The sequence below is a fragment of the Patiria miniata genome, unplaced genomic scaffold (genome assembly GCF_015706575.1).
Source record: "Patiria miniata isolate m_02_andy unplaced genomic scaffold, ASM1570657v1 HiC_scaffold_21, whole genome shotgun sequence".
NCBI lineage: Eukaryota > Metazoa > Echinodermata > Asteroidea > Valvatida > Asterinidae > Patiria > Patiria miniata.
The window spans coordinates 7,598,268-7,614,356 of NW_024037060.1; the positions used below are offsets into that span (position 1 = coordinate 7,598,268).

The 16,089-nt window shown below is 40.4% G+C and overlaps 1 protein-coding gene across 1 annotated transcript in view; it reads right to left on the reverse strand.

Annotated features, from left to right (window-relative positions):
- Positions 1 to 7,002: 7,002 nt before the first annotated feature.
- LOC119729886 (lymphocyte antigen 75-like) overlaps positions 7,003 to 16,089 on the reverse strand; it is a 56,082-nt gene continuing 46,995 nt past the window's right edge. Inside the window, exons 45-53 of the mRNA XM_038202676.1 lie at positions 14,428 to 14,679; positions 13,302 to 13,450; positions 12,193 to 12,301; positions 11,531 to 11,790; positions 10,937 to 11,117; positions 10,335 to 10,604; positions 9,093 to 9,275; positions 8,412 to 8,444; positions 7,003 to 7,389 (exon numbers count right to left, since the gene is read on the reverse strand). Of these exons, the coding sequence (XP_038058604.1) occupies positions 7,163 to 7,389; positions 8,412 to 8,444; positions 9,093 to 9,275; positions 10,335 to 10,604; positions 10,937 to 11,117; positions 11,531 to 11,790; positions 12,193 to 12,301; positions 13,302 to 13,450; positions 14,428 to 14,679 (1,664 nt within the window). The 3' untranslated portion in view covers positions 7,003 to 7,162. The remainder of the gene's footprint in view (positions 7,390 to 8,411; positions 8,445 to 9,092; positions 9,276 to 10,334; positions 10,605 to 10,936; positions 11,118 to 11,530; positions 11,791 to 12,192; positions 12,302 to 13,301; positions 13,451 to 14,427; positions 14,680 to 16,089) is intronic.

Here is a 16,089-nt window from a genome sequence, read left to right on the forward strand (position 1 = left end):
CCAATTTTACTAAAAAAGCAAGGTTAACACCTTACAATTTGAAATTTTTCATTCACATCTTATTTTGCCAAATTTTACTACAAAAGCAAGGTTAACCCCTTACAATCTGAAATTTTCCAGAAAGATCTGATTTTGCCCAATTTCGCTAAAAATACAAGGTTCACCCCTTACAATTTGAGATTTTTCATATCAATCTGATATTGCCCAGTTTTGCTAAAAATGCCAAGTTAACCCCTTGCAATCTGCAATTTTCAAGAAACATCTGATTTTGCCCTAATTTGGCAAGGTTAACCCCTTACAATGTTTGATTTTCATATAAATCTGATTTTGCCCAATTTTGCAAAAAATGCAAAGTTAACCCCTTACCATCTGAAATTTTCCATAAACACCTGATTTTGCCCTATTTTGCTCAAATAAGCAAGGTTAATCACTGACAATTTGAAATTTTTCATAAACATTTAAAGTTTCCCAATTTTAGTAAAAAAGAAAGGTTAACCCCTTACAATTTGACATTTTTCATACACGTCTTAATTTGCCAAATTTTACTACAAAAGCAAGGTTAACCCCTTACAATCTGAAATGTTCCAGAAAGATCTGATTTTGCCCAATTTCGCTAAAAATACAAGGTTCACCCCTTACAATTTGAGATTTTTCATATAAATCTGATATTGCCCAGTTATGCTAAAAACGCAAAGTTAACCCCTTACAATCTGCAATTTTCCAGAAACATCTGATTTTGCCCTAATTTGGCCAGGTTAACCCCTTACAATTTTTGATTTTTAATACAAATCTGATTTTGCCCAATTTTTCTAAAAATGCAAAGTTAACCCCTTACAATCTGAAATTTTCCATAAACACCTGACTTTGCCCTATTTTGCTAAAAAATGCAAGGTTAACCACTGACAATGTGAAATTTTTCATAAACACTTCAATTTTCCCAATTTTACTAAAAATGCAAGGTGAACCCCTTACAATCTGACATTTTTCATAAACACCCGATTTTGCCCTATTTTGCTAAAAAATGCAAGGTTCACCCCTTACAATTTGAGATTGTTTATATAAATCTGATATTGCCCAGTCATGCATGAAATGCCAAGTTAACCCCTTGCAATCTGCAATTTTCAAGAAACACCTGATTTTTCCCAATTTCGCTTAAAAAAAGCAAGGTCAACCCCTTTCAATCTGCAATTTTCCAGAAACATCTGATTTTGCCCTAATTTGGCAATGTTTGATTTTTCATACAAATCTGATTTTGCCCAATTTTGCTAAAAATGCAAGGTTAACCCCTTACAATCTGAAATTTTCCATAAACACCTGATTTTGCCCTATTTTGCTCAAATAAGCAAGGTTAATCACTGACAATTTGAAATTTTTCATAAACATTTAAAGTTTCCCAATTTTAGTAAAAAAGAAAGGTTAACCCCTTAATAAAAATATTTATTGATTTATGACATACACCTTCGTTTCAATTTTGATACTACCCGTATACCTGCCGAGCAGCTGTAGATATCAAACTAAACCAAAGTATAAAAGATAGAAGGTAAAAAAATCAAAAAGTTATGTGCTAGTCAAGCTTTCAGGGATCGGTCTGAGCCATAACAATGCCCCAGCCGATCCCTTAGTTCTCTTCCGGGGTCTCGGCGTCCCCGACCAATACACACTTCCTTCCCTATCCATCCATATAACCCCGGAGGGCCAGGCACCATGTAAAAGCAAAGAGCTAAGGGAGGAACAGGGCGGCCCCTAAGCCCTGATCCTCCGAGTGGACCACATGCCCTGAACCTGTACGAAGGCGCCAACCTGGAACTCGCGGACAGTACCAGCAGCAGTGCTTACCGATTAAGCTAAGGTACTGTTGGTACTTTACGACGGGAAATTAAATCTCTTATAGTAAATGATTGAACTCATACGTTAAAAACCAAAAAGACACCAGCAAGATTCGAACCCGGGACCCCGCTAATCGTGGACGACGAATCGTAACCACTCGGCCATTTCGTTACCTTAGAATTTTCCTTAAACTGAGGAAAGTTGTCTTTATAGGTGAGCAAACGCGCCAGGAATATTACTGGGTCCATTTGCTTTACCTTAATGGGTAAAAACAAGTCGATATAATGAGCCCAGTGTGTTTGGTTTGTTAAGAAGCTGCATATAAAAACACAGCCTAATGTGCAAAACAGTCGTGTGCTAGGCGGATCATTACGCAACAATGAACACCGCGATTGTGTATTTTCAAAAGGCAGACGCGTAGATTTCTACTCTTTGTATCTGGGCATATATAGATTCTCACCTCCCTCTTCAGCTATTTCGACTTTCTTAAAAAGAAAAATAGAGACTGTCAGTGAATATCCAGGAGTTGAAATGATAGATATAGACCTCAGACTCAGTAAAGTTCAACATTGGGCTCAGGCGCGGTTCTAGAACCAATATTTTTTTTGGAGGTGGCTAGCAGGGTGGATCCAGAATTTTTTTCAGGGAGGCGTGCTGAAATGTAGACCGGTTATTTTCTCCAGACACTTAGGCCTCCGAAAATCAATAGGTGGGTGGGGGGGGGGGGGGGGGGGGGAGATGCCATATTTTCAATGGGGAGCGCCAATAAAATCCGAAAATCATTCACACTATATTAACTACAAATGCACCCTTGTCACGACTATTTCTTTAGGGGGAGACCGTTTGCATGTACATCACAATCCTTTTTGCTAATGCAATTTCTTTTTACGGAATTTATTTTTGGGGGGCTAGACAATTATCAAACATCGGCTATCTAGAAATGGCTCCCATAGATTTGGTGCTATTGAAGACACGTCCCAAATCACAAGTTAGTCTGAATGCTCAACTAATGAAAAAAGAAGAAGTGTTATTTCTTAATGTAGACCCGATAAGGGCTTAGATAGACCGACACAAACCATACATCACTAACTTAAAATTTTGCCAAATTTTGGGGATATTTTAAGGCATGCTGTAGAAAGCACATACCCATATGAGGGTCTTTAATATATAATAATAATAATGATAATACCGAAGTCTTATATAGCACACGTATCTACCAACAATTAGGTACTAAAGGCGCTGGAAATTATGTCTATTATTAGAGACATGCAAATGAAGTACATGAGAAATTATTATTATTATTATTATTATTATTTATTCGACCTCAACAAAGAATTACAAACAGTGATACAAAACCAAACAATAATTACACAAAAGTGGTTGAAACGCACAACAAAAGAAACGTATAAACATGTAATTTAAATTTAAATTAAAATTTAAATCATTAAAAAATCATGAAGTAGAGGGCATGCACTTTAAATGACAGCTGGAGTGGGCTTCCCAATTGGGAGTTGAACAATAATCAGTAAGACACAAAAAATCATAAAGAAAACGATTATGTGGGTCAGGGACCGCAAAAGCGAATCTAATCACTGTTGCTCGGAAGCATGCGGACCCGCACATAATGACAAATGAACAGGACAAAAAAGGCAAACAAATACGCAAGAACAAGATTACAAATGACAGGGATATAACACAATAAAGGGAAGCCCGAAGGTTAAACTTAAGATTAAGTAAATTGCGCTATAATGTGAGCTGGTCATGGAAGTGTGTCTTGAGACTGGCTAGAAATGAGTTTAGTGAATTAAGCTCTGCAGAATCCCGGATTGAAGTAGGTAAGTGATTCCAGAGTCTAGGAAAGCGACGGGTTGGTGAATGGAATAAAGCATCAGTACGAGCAGGAAGGTCAAGAAATGTGAGGATGTTAGGATGACGTGGATTAATATGAAAGTTCTCATGGACGGATTCACAGTGTACTAGACCGTACAATACCTTAAATACAAATGAGCACAGAATGAAATTTCGTCTGAAAGTGAGCATGGACCAGATGAGCCGATGGAGCCTTTCCTCATATGGCATTCCCCCCCCCCCCCCTCCGCTGACCTAGAACAATACGGGTAGCTGTGCGTTGAACACGTTCAAGCTTTTGTTGATCAGCGGTGGTATAGGGGTTCCAAGCAGGTAAGCCATATTCCAAAATAGGAAGGACAAGGGACCGGTACAAGCAAAAGATGGCAGATGGAGAGGCTCCACGTGCTACTGTCCGGATAAAGCCTAAAAGACGGTTAGCTTTGGGAACAATGGTGTTAACATGAGATTTCCAGGTAAGTCTAGAATCAATAACAATGCCAAGATATTGGAAGGAGGATGTAGTAGCAAGTGGAGCGTCTCCTAAGATGTAGATCGGGGGTTGGATATTTCGATTCCTAGTAATATGCATGACTTGGGTTTTACTGGTATTGAATTTCATAGAATGTAAGTTACACCACTCGTTTAATTGATGTAAATCCTGTTGAAGGATATGCTCGTCAGAGGTAGATCGAATAACACGGTACATGAGAATGTCATCGGCAAACATAACACAGCTAGATGAGACGGAGTTGGACACATTGTTTATAAATAAATTGAAAAGAAGCGGCCCCATAACACTACCCTGGGGCACACCTGATGTAACATCAGCCCATGGAGAGACGGCGCCCTGAAAGAGAACCCGCTGCCTCCGACCAGTCAGAAAGGATTTAACCCAATGCCACAATAGACCCTGTACATTGTATTCGGTTGCAAGCTTTTCCAACAATGTGTGGTGTGGCATCGTGTCAAATGCTTTTGACATGTCCAGGAACACAGCGTCAATTCTCGGAGGGCGACGTTCATCCAGGGTTGACGACCAAGAGTGGAGGATATTACTTAATTGGGTCACGCAACTCCTGTGCTTGACAAATCCATGTTGGTTGGGATTCAATAAACAATACAAGTTGACATATGAGAACCATTATGCGCTGGAGTTAATGTGTGTATTAACTTATTAAGTTGATACAAAATCTTCAAGACGAAATTTCAACCACAGTGAGCCAAATAAGTATGTTCATTATCTTATGACCCCTCTCGGAATGTTGTAATTCCTGCTTCTGAGACTGTTTTTTTGAGATAAACGAGGAAAACAAAAGAGTCTTCGATTACGCCAGATTTTATTTCACATTCAATATTCAAAAGTAGTACGCACTAATTTTGCTAAGTATACAACAGCATTTTATATTATTATGTTCTCTTCCTTAAAATAAATCTCTTAAGAAATAACAGTTTAAATGCTTGCTAGATTTATTGCTTGCTTTGCTTTATTCTTCCAAAGCTGTTTATTGAGGATTACGCTAAAGCTTTTTTTCCTACTTTAAATGCTACACGTTATGGAGACTAACTCTACTTTCTATTCAGCCTACATGTCATGACATGGTTTCAACCAGTTATACCTGTTGAACCCAATATTATATATTTGTTGAACCCAATACTAAACTGTTTGAACTTGTACCAAAAATACTGTAATGGAATTAACAATTTCGACTGATTTTGACACAAAAAATGCCTTCATTTGTTTTGTATCTTGCAAACAATGACGTCATTGCTGTAACAAATCAAATTGAATTGAGGAAAAAATATGACCGAGTCTGAAATACCTGAAAATAAGTGTAACATTAAGTTGATGAGTTACAAACTTTAAACGCTAATGTATTGACTATAAAACATGTACTGTGTATCAAAATGTAACTGTTCTTATCCGTTTCTGAAGTGCATTTCAAAATATATGTTTCGATCAAGCAAGATTTAATTTGGAGCGCTGGTTTAAGAAAATTGCATGAGCAATTTCAAGATATATGTTACATCAACCTTCAAATTTAACTTGAAGTTATACAAGACAAGATTCAAGCGGATTAAAAAAAAACACTTTCATACAAATGATACACAGGCTAACAATACTGACGTAACTGTTAACTGAACTGGAAAAAATGCCAAATATTATTTTAAGCTGAGTTTAGGATCCATGTATTTCTAATATTACGATCATTTTGGTATATCGCGCATTATCACATAAGCATAGGCTGCAGGGTCGATTTTGAAATCATAAATTTTTCTACATTTTGATCGCCGGATGTTGAAACTGATGAAGACGGTACTGAGGCCCATATGTCACAGAAACATTTTGTGCCGCTGTCTCAGACAATTTCACTGCATGGATACGGATTTCAGTGAAGTTCAGAGTTCACACATGGGTCATTTACAAATTTAGGGTCCAAGGTGTGACGTTTTCCATTCCCTGTTACCTTGGTATACTTTGTCATTTGCCATTCAAGTATCATTAAGAATGACTTCAAACAATTCTTTGTTATTTTGTTGGGTAGGTAGTTTGCTATTTATAATCACTCTTGGAGGACGACTGCATTAAGGAGTGCATTAGAATTTTAAAAATCATAGATGTCAGATGTAACAGCGACGTGAAAAAAAGTGGACCTCAGATGTATAGAATGACCCACGAGGGAGTGGTAAGCGCTCGTTATGCCTTCTGAATATTCACCAACAACCTGTCATACATTCTTAATTGAAAGTCCCAGCTTTTATAATCAATATGCAAATTTAGGTGCACGGACCACGACATTCGTACATGCTTATTCCACTTAATAATTTAAGCAATGGCAAACATCAAGCTGTCTGCCCATAAGCTGGTTTCAAGTTCGCCTTTTGTCCATCGCATAGTTTAGGCCCATACTGTAGTAATACTGTTGTTCATATAATCATTGGCCACAAAATGGGCTGAACAAAAAGTTAGTGGGCCCGCTGTTAGCCTGACTTATTGTGATAGTGTCTTGCTTTAGGTAATATATAGTAAAGTTTGGGTTTTACAATGTTTCAATATACAACCAGATTTGCGTCCACTTCCTACAAAATGATACAACATCACTATAGCTGCACTGTAAGTCATTGTCAGCGATCGGTCAAGTCTACATAAATTCCTTGCCAACTTTGAAACTCATCGACAAATATTTTGTATTGTAATTTGTAATCAACTCTCAAGTTTGTAAGAACAGTGCCGCTGCTATTTCTGTACTTTTAAGTTAAAGGTGTACCGACATGTGTATTTCATTTAATCAGTATAGTTGGATGAAGCAGTACTTCCACTGCTTAGGAAATTGAAAATTGAACCCTTTCCACTATCAAGTTCAATTCAAAACTTGTACATGTATATGAAAGTGTCACGCAGTACGCTATGTGTAAGTTACTGCGGCATGTTTAGGGCAAAAACAATGAGAGAGCACCTTTAATTTGTTCACGAAAGTGAGTGTTTCTAAGCATCGCTCATTGACTCGGGCTTAGTATCGATATCCTTGGTTTTCACCTCATCAAGAGAAGGTGTGTACAAGACGTTATCAAAGCCGGTGGTCGGAGGTAAGCCTGGGTCGTCCAGTGGCTTGGCGTGGCGGTTCTTCATCAGGAAGTACCCGGCGCCGAGGGCGAGGAGTAAGACGACGAGAACACCGATGACGATACCGGCTATAGCGCCCCCACCCAGGCCTGCGCAGAAATGGAAAGTGTCATATTGTCACATGTATCATTGTGTCAATCATTATTGAAATCTCAAGTTCTCTGCGTGCTCTTCAACAAATTCGTGTTTATTTTATTTAAAAAAAAAATCAACTTCTCTGGAAACCTCTGACAAAAAGATTTTGTTTTTGGCACAAACAGATCCGCTTTGCTAGCAGACTGGCTCCAGGTCCGTATATTATTGATACTGATTGTGCGGCGAGAACCAGCCCACCCCACGAAAACAGAACTATTGTTTGGGAGCTTATAATTGTTTGGCAGCCAATAGTTCGAAACTTTATAGGAATAATTGAATAACTAAATGCGAGCCTGTGCCCGTCTTGCCCCTTTAAGACCCTCCCCCTCTTGGTGATTGGGAAGGCAAACTAAGCTTTTTAAGTCCTACTGCAAAAAATTCAGAAAATATCCCCTAACAAAGTTCATCTTACAAATTGAACCCAAGTAACGCCTCATGCTAGTCTTTGTAATAAAATTCGCCGTAGTCTATTTCGCGTGAACAGGTTCGCTGATTAATTTGGCAAGACCCCGTCTCTTGAGCTCCTAGATTTTGACCAATCAGCAGATGCTTTCTATACCGAGTCTGCGGTCATTCACCCATTGCGCGTCACATAGACAATGGGTTAAAAAAGTGTCACGCGCTCTGTATCATGTTACGCGATATGGGGTCGGTACAAAGCACTGCATTCGAAATGACCAATCAAACCATTTAGTCCTGATTTAGGAATGAAATGACGTCACGATTTAGAAAAGTCGACCCCGATCGGCTCAGACTAGCCACATGCATGCATGGGTATTAAAGTAAAGTCTGAGTTTTCGATGTGACTCGTCAGGCCAGCGTTCATCTCCGGTTTCCTTGACATGGAATGGCCGAGTGTAAAGAGTTATGAATGAATCTTCATTTGTGCCAAGGGTAACGAACAGTAGTCAGGCTGCTGGCCATTTTATAGGGCTACTGACATTAGGCCTACCATTAATAATAACCAAATACTTACCACCGCTGTACGGCTTGGGTGGTGCTACTACATCTGAAAATGAAACAAAATCAGAATTGTTGCATTGGACACGAACATAACAAACAATTTTTCGTTTGAAAGGTCAAAAGTTCGACTGTTACAGTCATTCTGAAAGACTTATTCAGTCAAAAACACAATTAATAATACACAAAGTTTGTTAATTTTTCAACCAGAGTCATTTCAAGTACTATTTTTCTTGGGCAAACTCTGAAAATCCAGCAGAAATGACAACAACTCAAACTCTGGATCAAAAAACTGGAACTACCTTTCACCCGTCTATATTAAACTAATTTCCCTAGTCAAGTAATACATTCAAATATAAACTAAAAACTGTCCTACTTTCATAGTGCCTGATTCATTATTACGTTAAGTTTATTCAGCCGTCATTGAAATGTTGTTTATTGTGTCTGCTTTGTTTGACTGTAACATACATAACTAATGTTAATATTTGTAAATTCTATAATCAGTGTTGGTTGTCTTGTTTCGTCTTGTTTTGCTTGGCACATTCACAACAAGCTTCGGCTTTTTGGGATGATGCCTCCACAGAGTGGAAATAAATGTATATTGAATTGAATTGAAGTTTGAGGCATAAGGGAAAGACTACAGAAATGTACCAATTTGACGTATCCAAACCAATGTAACTGAATATGTACGATGTACCTTGTTCCATGTAGCAGACATAATAGTTTCCGTATTCACAGGATTGGGCCTGCCACTTGCCATAAGCCTTGGGCAACACCGCGGCGCAGTCATTCCATTCATTCTGTTGTGGCTCTCCCTTGTCCCAGTTACTATAATCAAGTGCGTGACCATCGTTCCAATAAAACGAAGTATGACCGGTACCTACCAAAAAAAAATTCAATTTTATATTAATCGTAATTTTTATAATTCACAGTAAAAATAAGTTTTAAACCAAAATTCTGCCACTTAACATAAACAAATCAAAAAGTTGGGATAGTGTTAATAATATCTGAGTTTTATATAGTGCACATGTCTACCATCAATTAGATACTCAAGGTGCTTATTAATATGAGTTTATTTTAACGATAGGTAAATGAAGTATTTGAAACAAAACACCAGGGCAAACCCCTTATCGTAGCGATAAGTGTTACTGGTTTATTTTACGTGCATTACACAATGCACGGGACCTACGGCTTTACGTCCCATCCGAAGGACGAAGCAATAATGGTTAAGTGTCTTGCTTAAGGACACAAGTGTCAAGGCCGGGACTCGAACCCACACCCTGCTGATCAGAAGCATTAGCCTTTAGTCAAGTGTAAGCATTAGCCTTTAGTCAAGTCACACGCGCCTATACCCGGACCATCCGGACACGTAACGCAAGCCGGATGCTGGCACGTAAAAAGACTAGGACGAGCGGCGAAGCCGCGAGGGCCTTTACTATCTCGTGGAACTAATCACTTATTCATTTATTCACGTAATATGAATCAAGCAATATAAACCAATCATCTAACGGTGGTTTGCGGTTACCAGCTGACAGCACCCGCGCCATGGCGCGCGTGCTGTCTGGCGCCAGACGACGGCTGATTTACGTTAGTAATTCTGCATTTTCATTGGTCAATTCACAACGGGTAATGCATTATGCATACCAAATCGGCAGACAAATGTAAAGAAAAACATAAGCATTCTCCACGAGATGGCAAAGGCCCTCGCGGCTTTGCCGCTCGTACTAGTCTTTTTACGTGTCAGCATCCGGGGTGCGTCACGTGTCCGGGTAAGCGCATGGGACTTGACTAAAGGCTACGTAAGCATAGGCTTGCAACGATTAGTAAACCATGTCAAAATATATGAGAAAAAACACAGAAAGTAAACCAGTAGGCCTACACAAATTATGAATACAAATAATTCACCAAAACAAAAATGCACCCGTGAGCTATTACGTACCAGTTGCGTTACGAGAGAGATCCAACCATAACCCATCCCAATAATACGAGTCGGGGTACAGTTCACTGAACTTCTTTCGAATAAAGTCATTCTCAGCCTTGGTGTGTATAGACAGAAGTCGGCCGTTGTGGTCTTGCTCACACTTATGCGACGCTTTGTACCACGACTCGTAGCCCTCCGTGTCGGTGTTGAACTGGTAGCAGTGGTCATGGAACGCTACCCAATCATCCGGGCAGGTGCCCGAGTGAGCTGGATCAGTTGGTATCACAACTGTGTGAACAGGCAAAATCAATTGAAGATAAAAGGATGCAGGATCATGTGACTCTCTCCCACCATACACATTTTAAAATCTGACGTAGGTTGAATAGCAAATATAACATGCTACGCTATCAGATCAGTGGATACAGTGCATTTTGAGAAAATAGAGAGAAGCTGTGAACAAGCGTTTCTATCTTTTAAGATTTCAGTTGCACAATTTGAACTACGTTTCAGACATTTCCAATTGTACACCCTTACCAGTACCAAGAGATGGTATTTCATATAATTGTGAGCAGAGTTTACAAAGTATACTCAACTGATGTTTCCCCCCTCTTTTAACCTACCTGTACCAGTGGTTGTTCGGCAAATGAAGGGTGCTTTGGTGTCGTTGGTACAGGGTGCCGTTTGCCAATATGTATCTTGCGTCAACTGCACACACAAGCCGTTTTCCTCCATGGGCTGGAAAACGTCCCAGTTTGTGTATATCACAGGCCAGCCATCTACCCATTTGTATTCTCTGGTATCCTAACAGAAGCAACAACACAGGAACAAAATTAGTCTTGGTCCAAGATTGATTTTGCCTTGTATCCCCCTGTCGCAGCCGGTCCGTGATAAAGCACCGTATTAACTTCCGCGACACTAGAGGGCGCGATCACCAAGATGAATCATATTAAGTCTTGGAACTTTGGCAGCACTACCCAGGACATTCCGTTCATCCCTATAACGCTCCTGCATTAACTTGGATACAGTGACCTGAGGTATGCTTTTCGATGCATCGGAAGGGGTAAGGTGCCTGAAATTTTTTCCCCAAAGCCTTTACAAGTCCACATTTACCACTTACTTTAAGTTTCAGATTTGTCTATCAAGATACCTGTGAGTACAAACCACAGTTCGCATACTGGACATATCCAATTACGCTATCGCAAGAACATACTTACGTTATCGGCTCTGAGACCAATCCACACAGCATCTGGGGGAGCACCGGCTTGTCCTTGCATCAGAGTATTGTACATGACGAAAGCCTCATCATAACCATTAGTAATGGTGGCTAGGTATGTTCCGTCATCAGCACAGTATTTGGTGGCGTCGGCGAAGTTCATTTTGTCCATGTTTATCTTGAAGCAGTCTTCGACGTACGGTAGGTAGTCATCTTTAGGACAGTTGTTCTCTGGTGGAGCAGCGGTCGGCAATGTTGGATCTGGGATCAAACAAAACACAATTATTTCATTTCTAAGACTTCACTTCAATGTTTTATGGGGGGGGGGGTTCTTCCACTACAGGGGGTGATGTGGCCCTATGCAAAAAAATATGTTGCACTTCAATTCCTAACAAAGATTATTTTGTCCCTCTTTTTAGGCTAGCAACAGTTCCTGATTTAAATTCTGAAGAAAAAATATCTTGATGTTAGTAGAATAGTTCTTGACCATGCACTGTACTCCAGAAATGCTGCCCAGTCACCTATCTAGTGCCTGCACAGTACACATGATGGCTTACTTGTGAACAGTGGCCATCAGTCAAAATGTTTCGCACCAATTGCCACTCTAAGCACAATTTACACGAGTACGATACTGCATGCAGTGGTATTTGTTACTAAACCTACCGAGTGGTTTATAGCAGACATAGCCATGCTTCTCTGAGCATGAAACATCAACCCAGCGGCCTGGAAGCTCATTATCAATTGTCAAAGTAACACAATAACCGGGCTCCCACTGTGAGAAATAAGACAAAATAATGATGATACAGTGTGTTGTTATTACACAACTAACAAGCTACATGACAATGATGTGCAACGAGTGAATGTACTATGATCATGGAAGTATGCTTACAACGCAGTGAAATTGACCAGAAATAAAATGTTGCCGCACTGCTTATCCCCATCGTGAAATCTTGTAAGGGAAACGGGTTCTTATGCGAAAAGTTGATCACATTTGGGAGCATATGAGCCTTACAATTATCACAGCCCTAAATCGCCCTGCGTATATGGACGCCTGCATGCACACATGGGCGTCGCCAGGATTTTTTCTAGGGGGGGGGGCCAAAACATATTTTTCCCCCAAAAATCCTGTATTTCTCAACATATTCTCGATTAATCAGTTTTAGAGGGGGCAGGGACATTTTGCCCCCCTCAACCCATTAAATTTACACCAATATGACTTCGCGCCTCTTTTTCTTTTCTTTTTTCCTCTTTTTTTCCTTCCTTTTTTTGAGGGGGGGGGGGGGGGCTTTTCCGGGGTGGGGGGAAGCGCCTCCTTTGCCCCCCCCCCCCTCGCGACGCCCATGCATGCACACGTACTACCTCAACAGGAGGGCACTCAAACACAGCGCCAATCGCCCGTGACGCCGTATTGCTACAGGTGTTCTCAGAGTCGGAAAAATTCATTATTTCATTACTTACTGCACTGATCTTAAACTGCCTAAGTACTTCAGGGAACAATAAATACAATTCAGTACAATGCAATACAGGTGCTGATGGCTTTAACAGCTTCGTTACAAAAACTGCTTCAACAGCCTTTTGATTTAAATCAGCTCTGAACAGTTATTTGTTCTCCGAGGCAACTTCAACATAAATTGTGACCTTATTTCTGACTTCATAATCCGCTGCATAATTGCTGGTTTGTGATGGGCATATTATGGCAAGCGCCATGAGCGCCCATCTGTGGCGGATATCGGCGCTCGACAAGTCTTCATTCCGCTTCGGATCACACTTACATAAACATTTGGTCTCTGTTTGGCCCAGTTGATATACCAAATATCACTTTGGTCTACCCAGTGGTAGCCCCAGCCTTCTTTAGCATCCAGAGTTCGATACCCGATCCAAAGATCATCAGCTCCTCCTTTCATCATGCTCGTAATAAACGCTGAGCAAAACAACAAAGAAACAAGTGTTTGAAAAGGACAATAAAAGCCATCTTCAGTTTTATGGTGCTGCCGAGAAGAGTATGTTAACGAGAAGAGTATATTAATTAGCAAAGAAATGTTGTGAGCAAATAGATTTGTTGGAAACAAGTCCCATGATTTACTCACTCAAGCTTTTTGTTGGTCACCTATTTTTCAAAATCGTGTAATTTCTGTACATTGAAACCTAAGAACAAAGAAATCATCACCAGAGGACAAAATTGCTTTTCAGCCATTATTTTCAAAACAAAAGCAACCACAAGATGCTGCTGAAATGTAAAGCTCCAGTCACGTCACACATTTAAAGCTTGGAGCTGTGACTATCGATGGTTTACCAAGAATCAATCGATCACGATGAACCGTCGAGATTCGTGGAGAAATCGACTTTCTTAGAATGCACTACGGTTTCAGGACGGATAGCCACGACTGTCCTAAGGTTTCTCTATCAATACAACACGGTTTGTCAAGACTATGGACGGATTGGTGAAGAATATCGCGGTATTACTAAGAATAAAGACGTTTAAACCACAGTTGTCTGCGATTGGGCCACGGATGACCAAGGTTCTCCTAAAGCGTCGATATTCGTAGTACAACCTTAGCAGAACCCTAGCACATCCAGGTTTATCCGTGGGACATTCGTAGCGAATTCGTAGAGATTTCTTCCACGAATGAGCTATGAAACTCGAAGAATTATGTGCAAATAGCTAATAATAACAAAATCAGTACGGTTTCACTACGAATTGATTTTCATGACGTTTAAGCATGGAAGTTTTGAACAGTTTAAACTTCCGTAGCCCCTGAACGAATACCCAAGGAAGATGACGGATAACCACGGATGTACTAAGGATGATTACGGTACTCCCACGGTTTATCACGAATTTCAAGCCGTGGAGATCTGTAGCTCGAAACCGTGAATGTGTGACTGGGACTTAAGACTCACTCTGGGTGAGTGCACTATGTATAGCGGCCAGATCTCCGCCCTCCTCTTTCCGACAGTCAGCCCTCGATACGTTCCACATCGATTGGTTGTTTCGGATTTGGTAGCATCCATTCTCCACCTTGAACCAATCCTTGGGACAGTTTCCTGTAGGAGGCGGCTGAGGAGGTTTCGTAACAGGTTTCTGGTTGTCGTATCGTCGCTTACAAGTGTACGATATTGACTTGCCACAGTCGTGAGTTATCCAAGGTCCATCTGCGGGGTTGAAAAAAATCAAGACGTTGGCGTTATAATCAGACATACTGAATCAGAGGATATTTACTCTTGTGCAAAGTTGAGCTGGTTGTCAGCTTGATGAGCCGACTACATCACTCATGAACGTAACGGGTCTTACTATTATAAACATGGATGTAGCAGGTGTACGAATAACCTCAGACCAGACACTGTTGATGGTGCTTCATGGCCTTTGTCATGAATTTCATCGTCATCCATACTTCTATAAACTCAATGCGCATAACGTATACCCCTAAAGAGAGAGCTGAGATGGACCACAGGGAGGAACTCATGAAAGCATTGTCGGTGGCTCCTCACGTTCACATGACAGTTTTATCGGAGTCAGTATTAAAGGACATGACAATGATGTGCAACGAGTGAATGTACTATGATCAAGGAGGTATGCTTCAACACTGTGAAACTGGACAGAACTGAAATGTTGCCTCGCTGCTTATGCCCATCGTGAAATGTTGTGAAGGAAACGGGTTCTTATGCGAAAAGTTGATCACATTTGGCAGCATATGAGCCTTAAAATTATCACAGCCCTAAATCGCCCTGCGTATATGGACACCTGCATGTACACATGGGCGTCGCCAGGGATTTTTTCTAGAGAGGGGCAAAACATATTCCCCCCCCCCAAAAAAAATCCTGTATTTCTCAACATATTCTCGCTTAATCAGTTTTAGAGGCGGGGCAGGGAAATTTTGCCCCCCTCAGCCCATTAAATTTACACCAATATGACTTCGCGCCTCTTTTTCTTTTCTTTTTCCCTCTTTTTTTCCTTCCTTTTTTTGAGGGGGGGGGGCTTTTCCGGGGGGAAGCGGAAGCCCCCCCCTTGCCCCCCCCCCTCGCGACGCCCATGCATGCACACGTACTACCTCAACAGGAGGGCACTCAAACCAGAAACCTGAAAGCATTGTCGGTGGCTCCTCACGTTCACATGACAGTTTTTACGGAGTCAGTATTAAAGTATAGGCTGGTTCGAAATCTCTTCTGTTTCATGGGCATTGTATTCACTGGGTCTTAATTGTTACTTCAAATACTAAATTCTGGCTATCCTTGGACAAAAATGCACCTTTAAATACCATTAAAAAACAACCTTCCCCAAGATTTTTTTTGTGAAAAATATAATTGATGTAGTCAAGAACATTTCAATGGGTATGTGGATATGAGTAAGAGTTTAGCTACTTTGCGATGAGTAGGAGTACAAGACAATTATTTGTCTATGAGCATAATGAGTACTACGAGTGCAAGTTCCAGTAACAACTACTTTCCATAGGTAAGTATAGAGCACATTTCAGTGTGTACACATGTTTTCAACTCCTGTCAAACTTGGTATGTAATAGACAAATGCAAAAGCCTCCTAAACTGTTGAATAGTGATTCTCTTCTG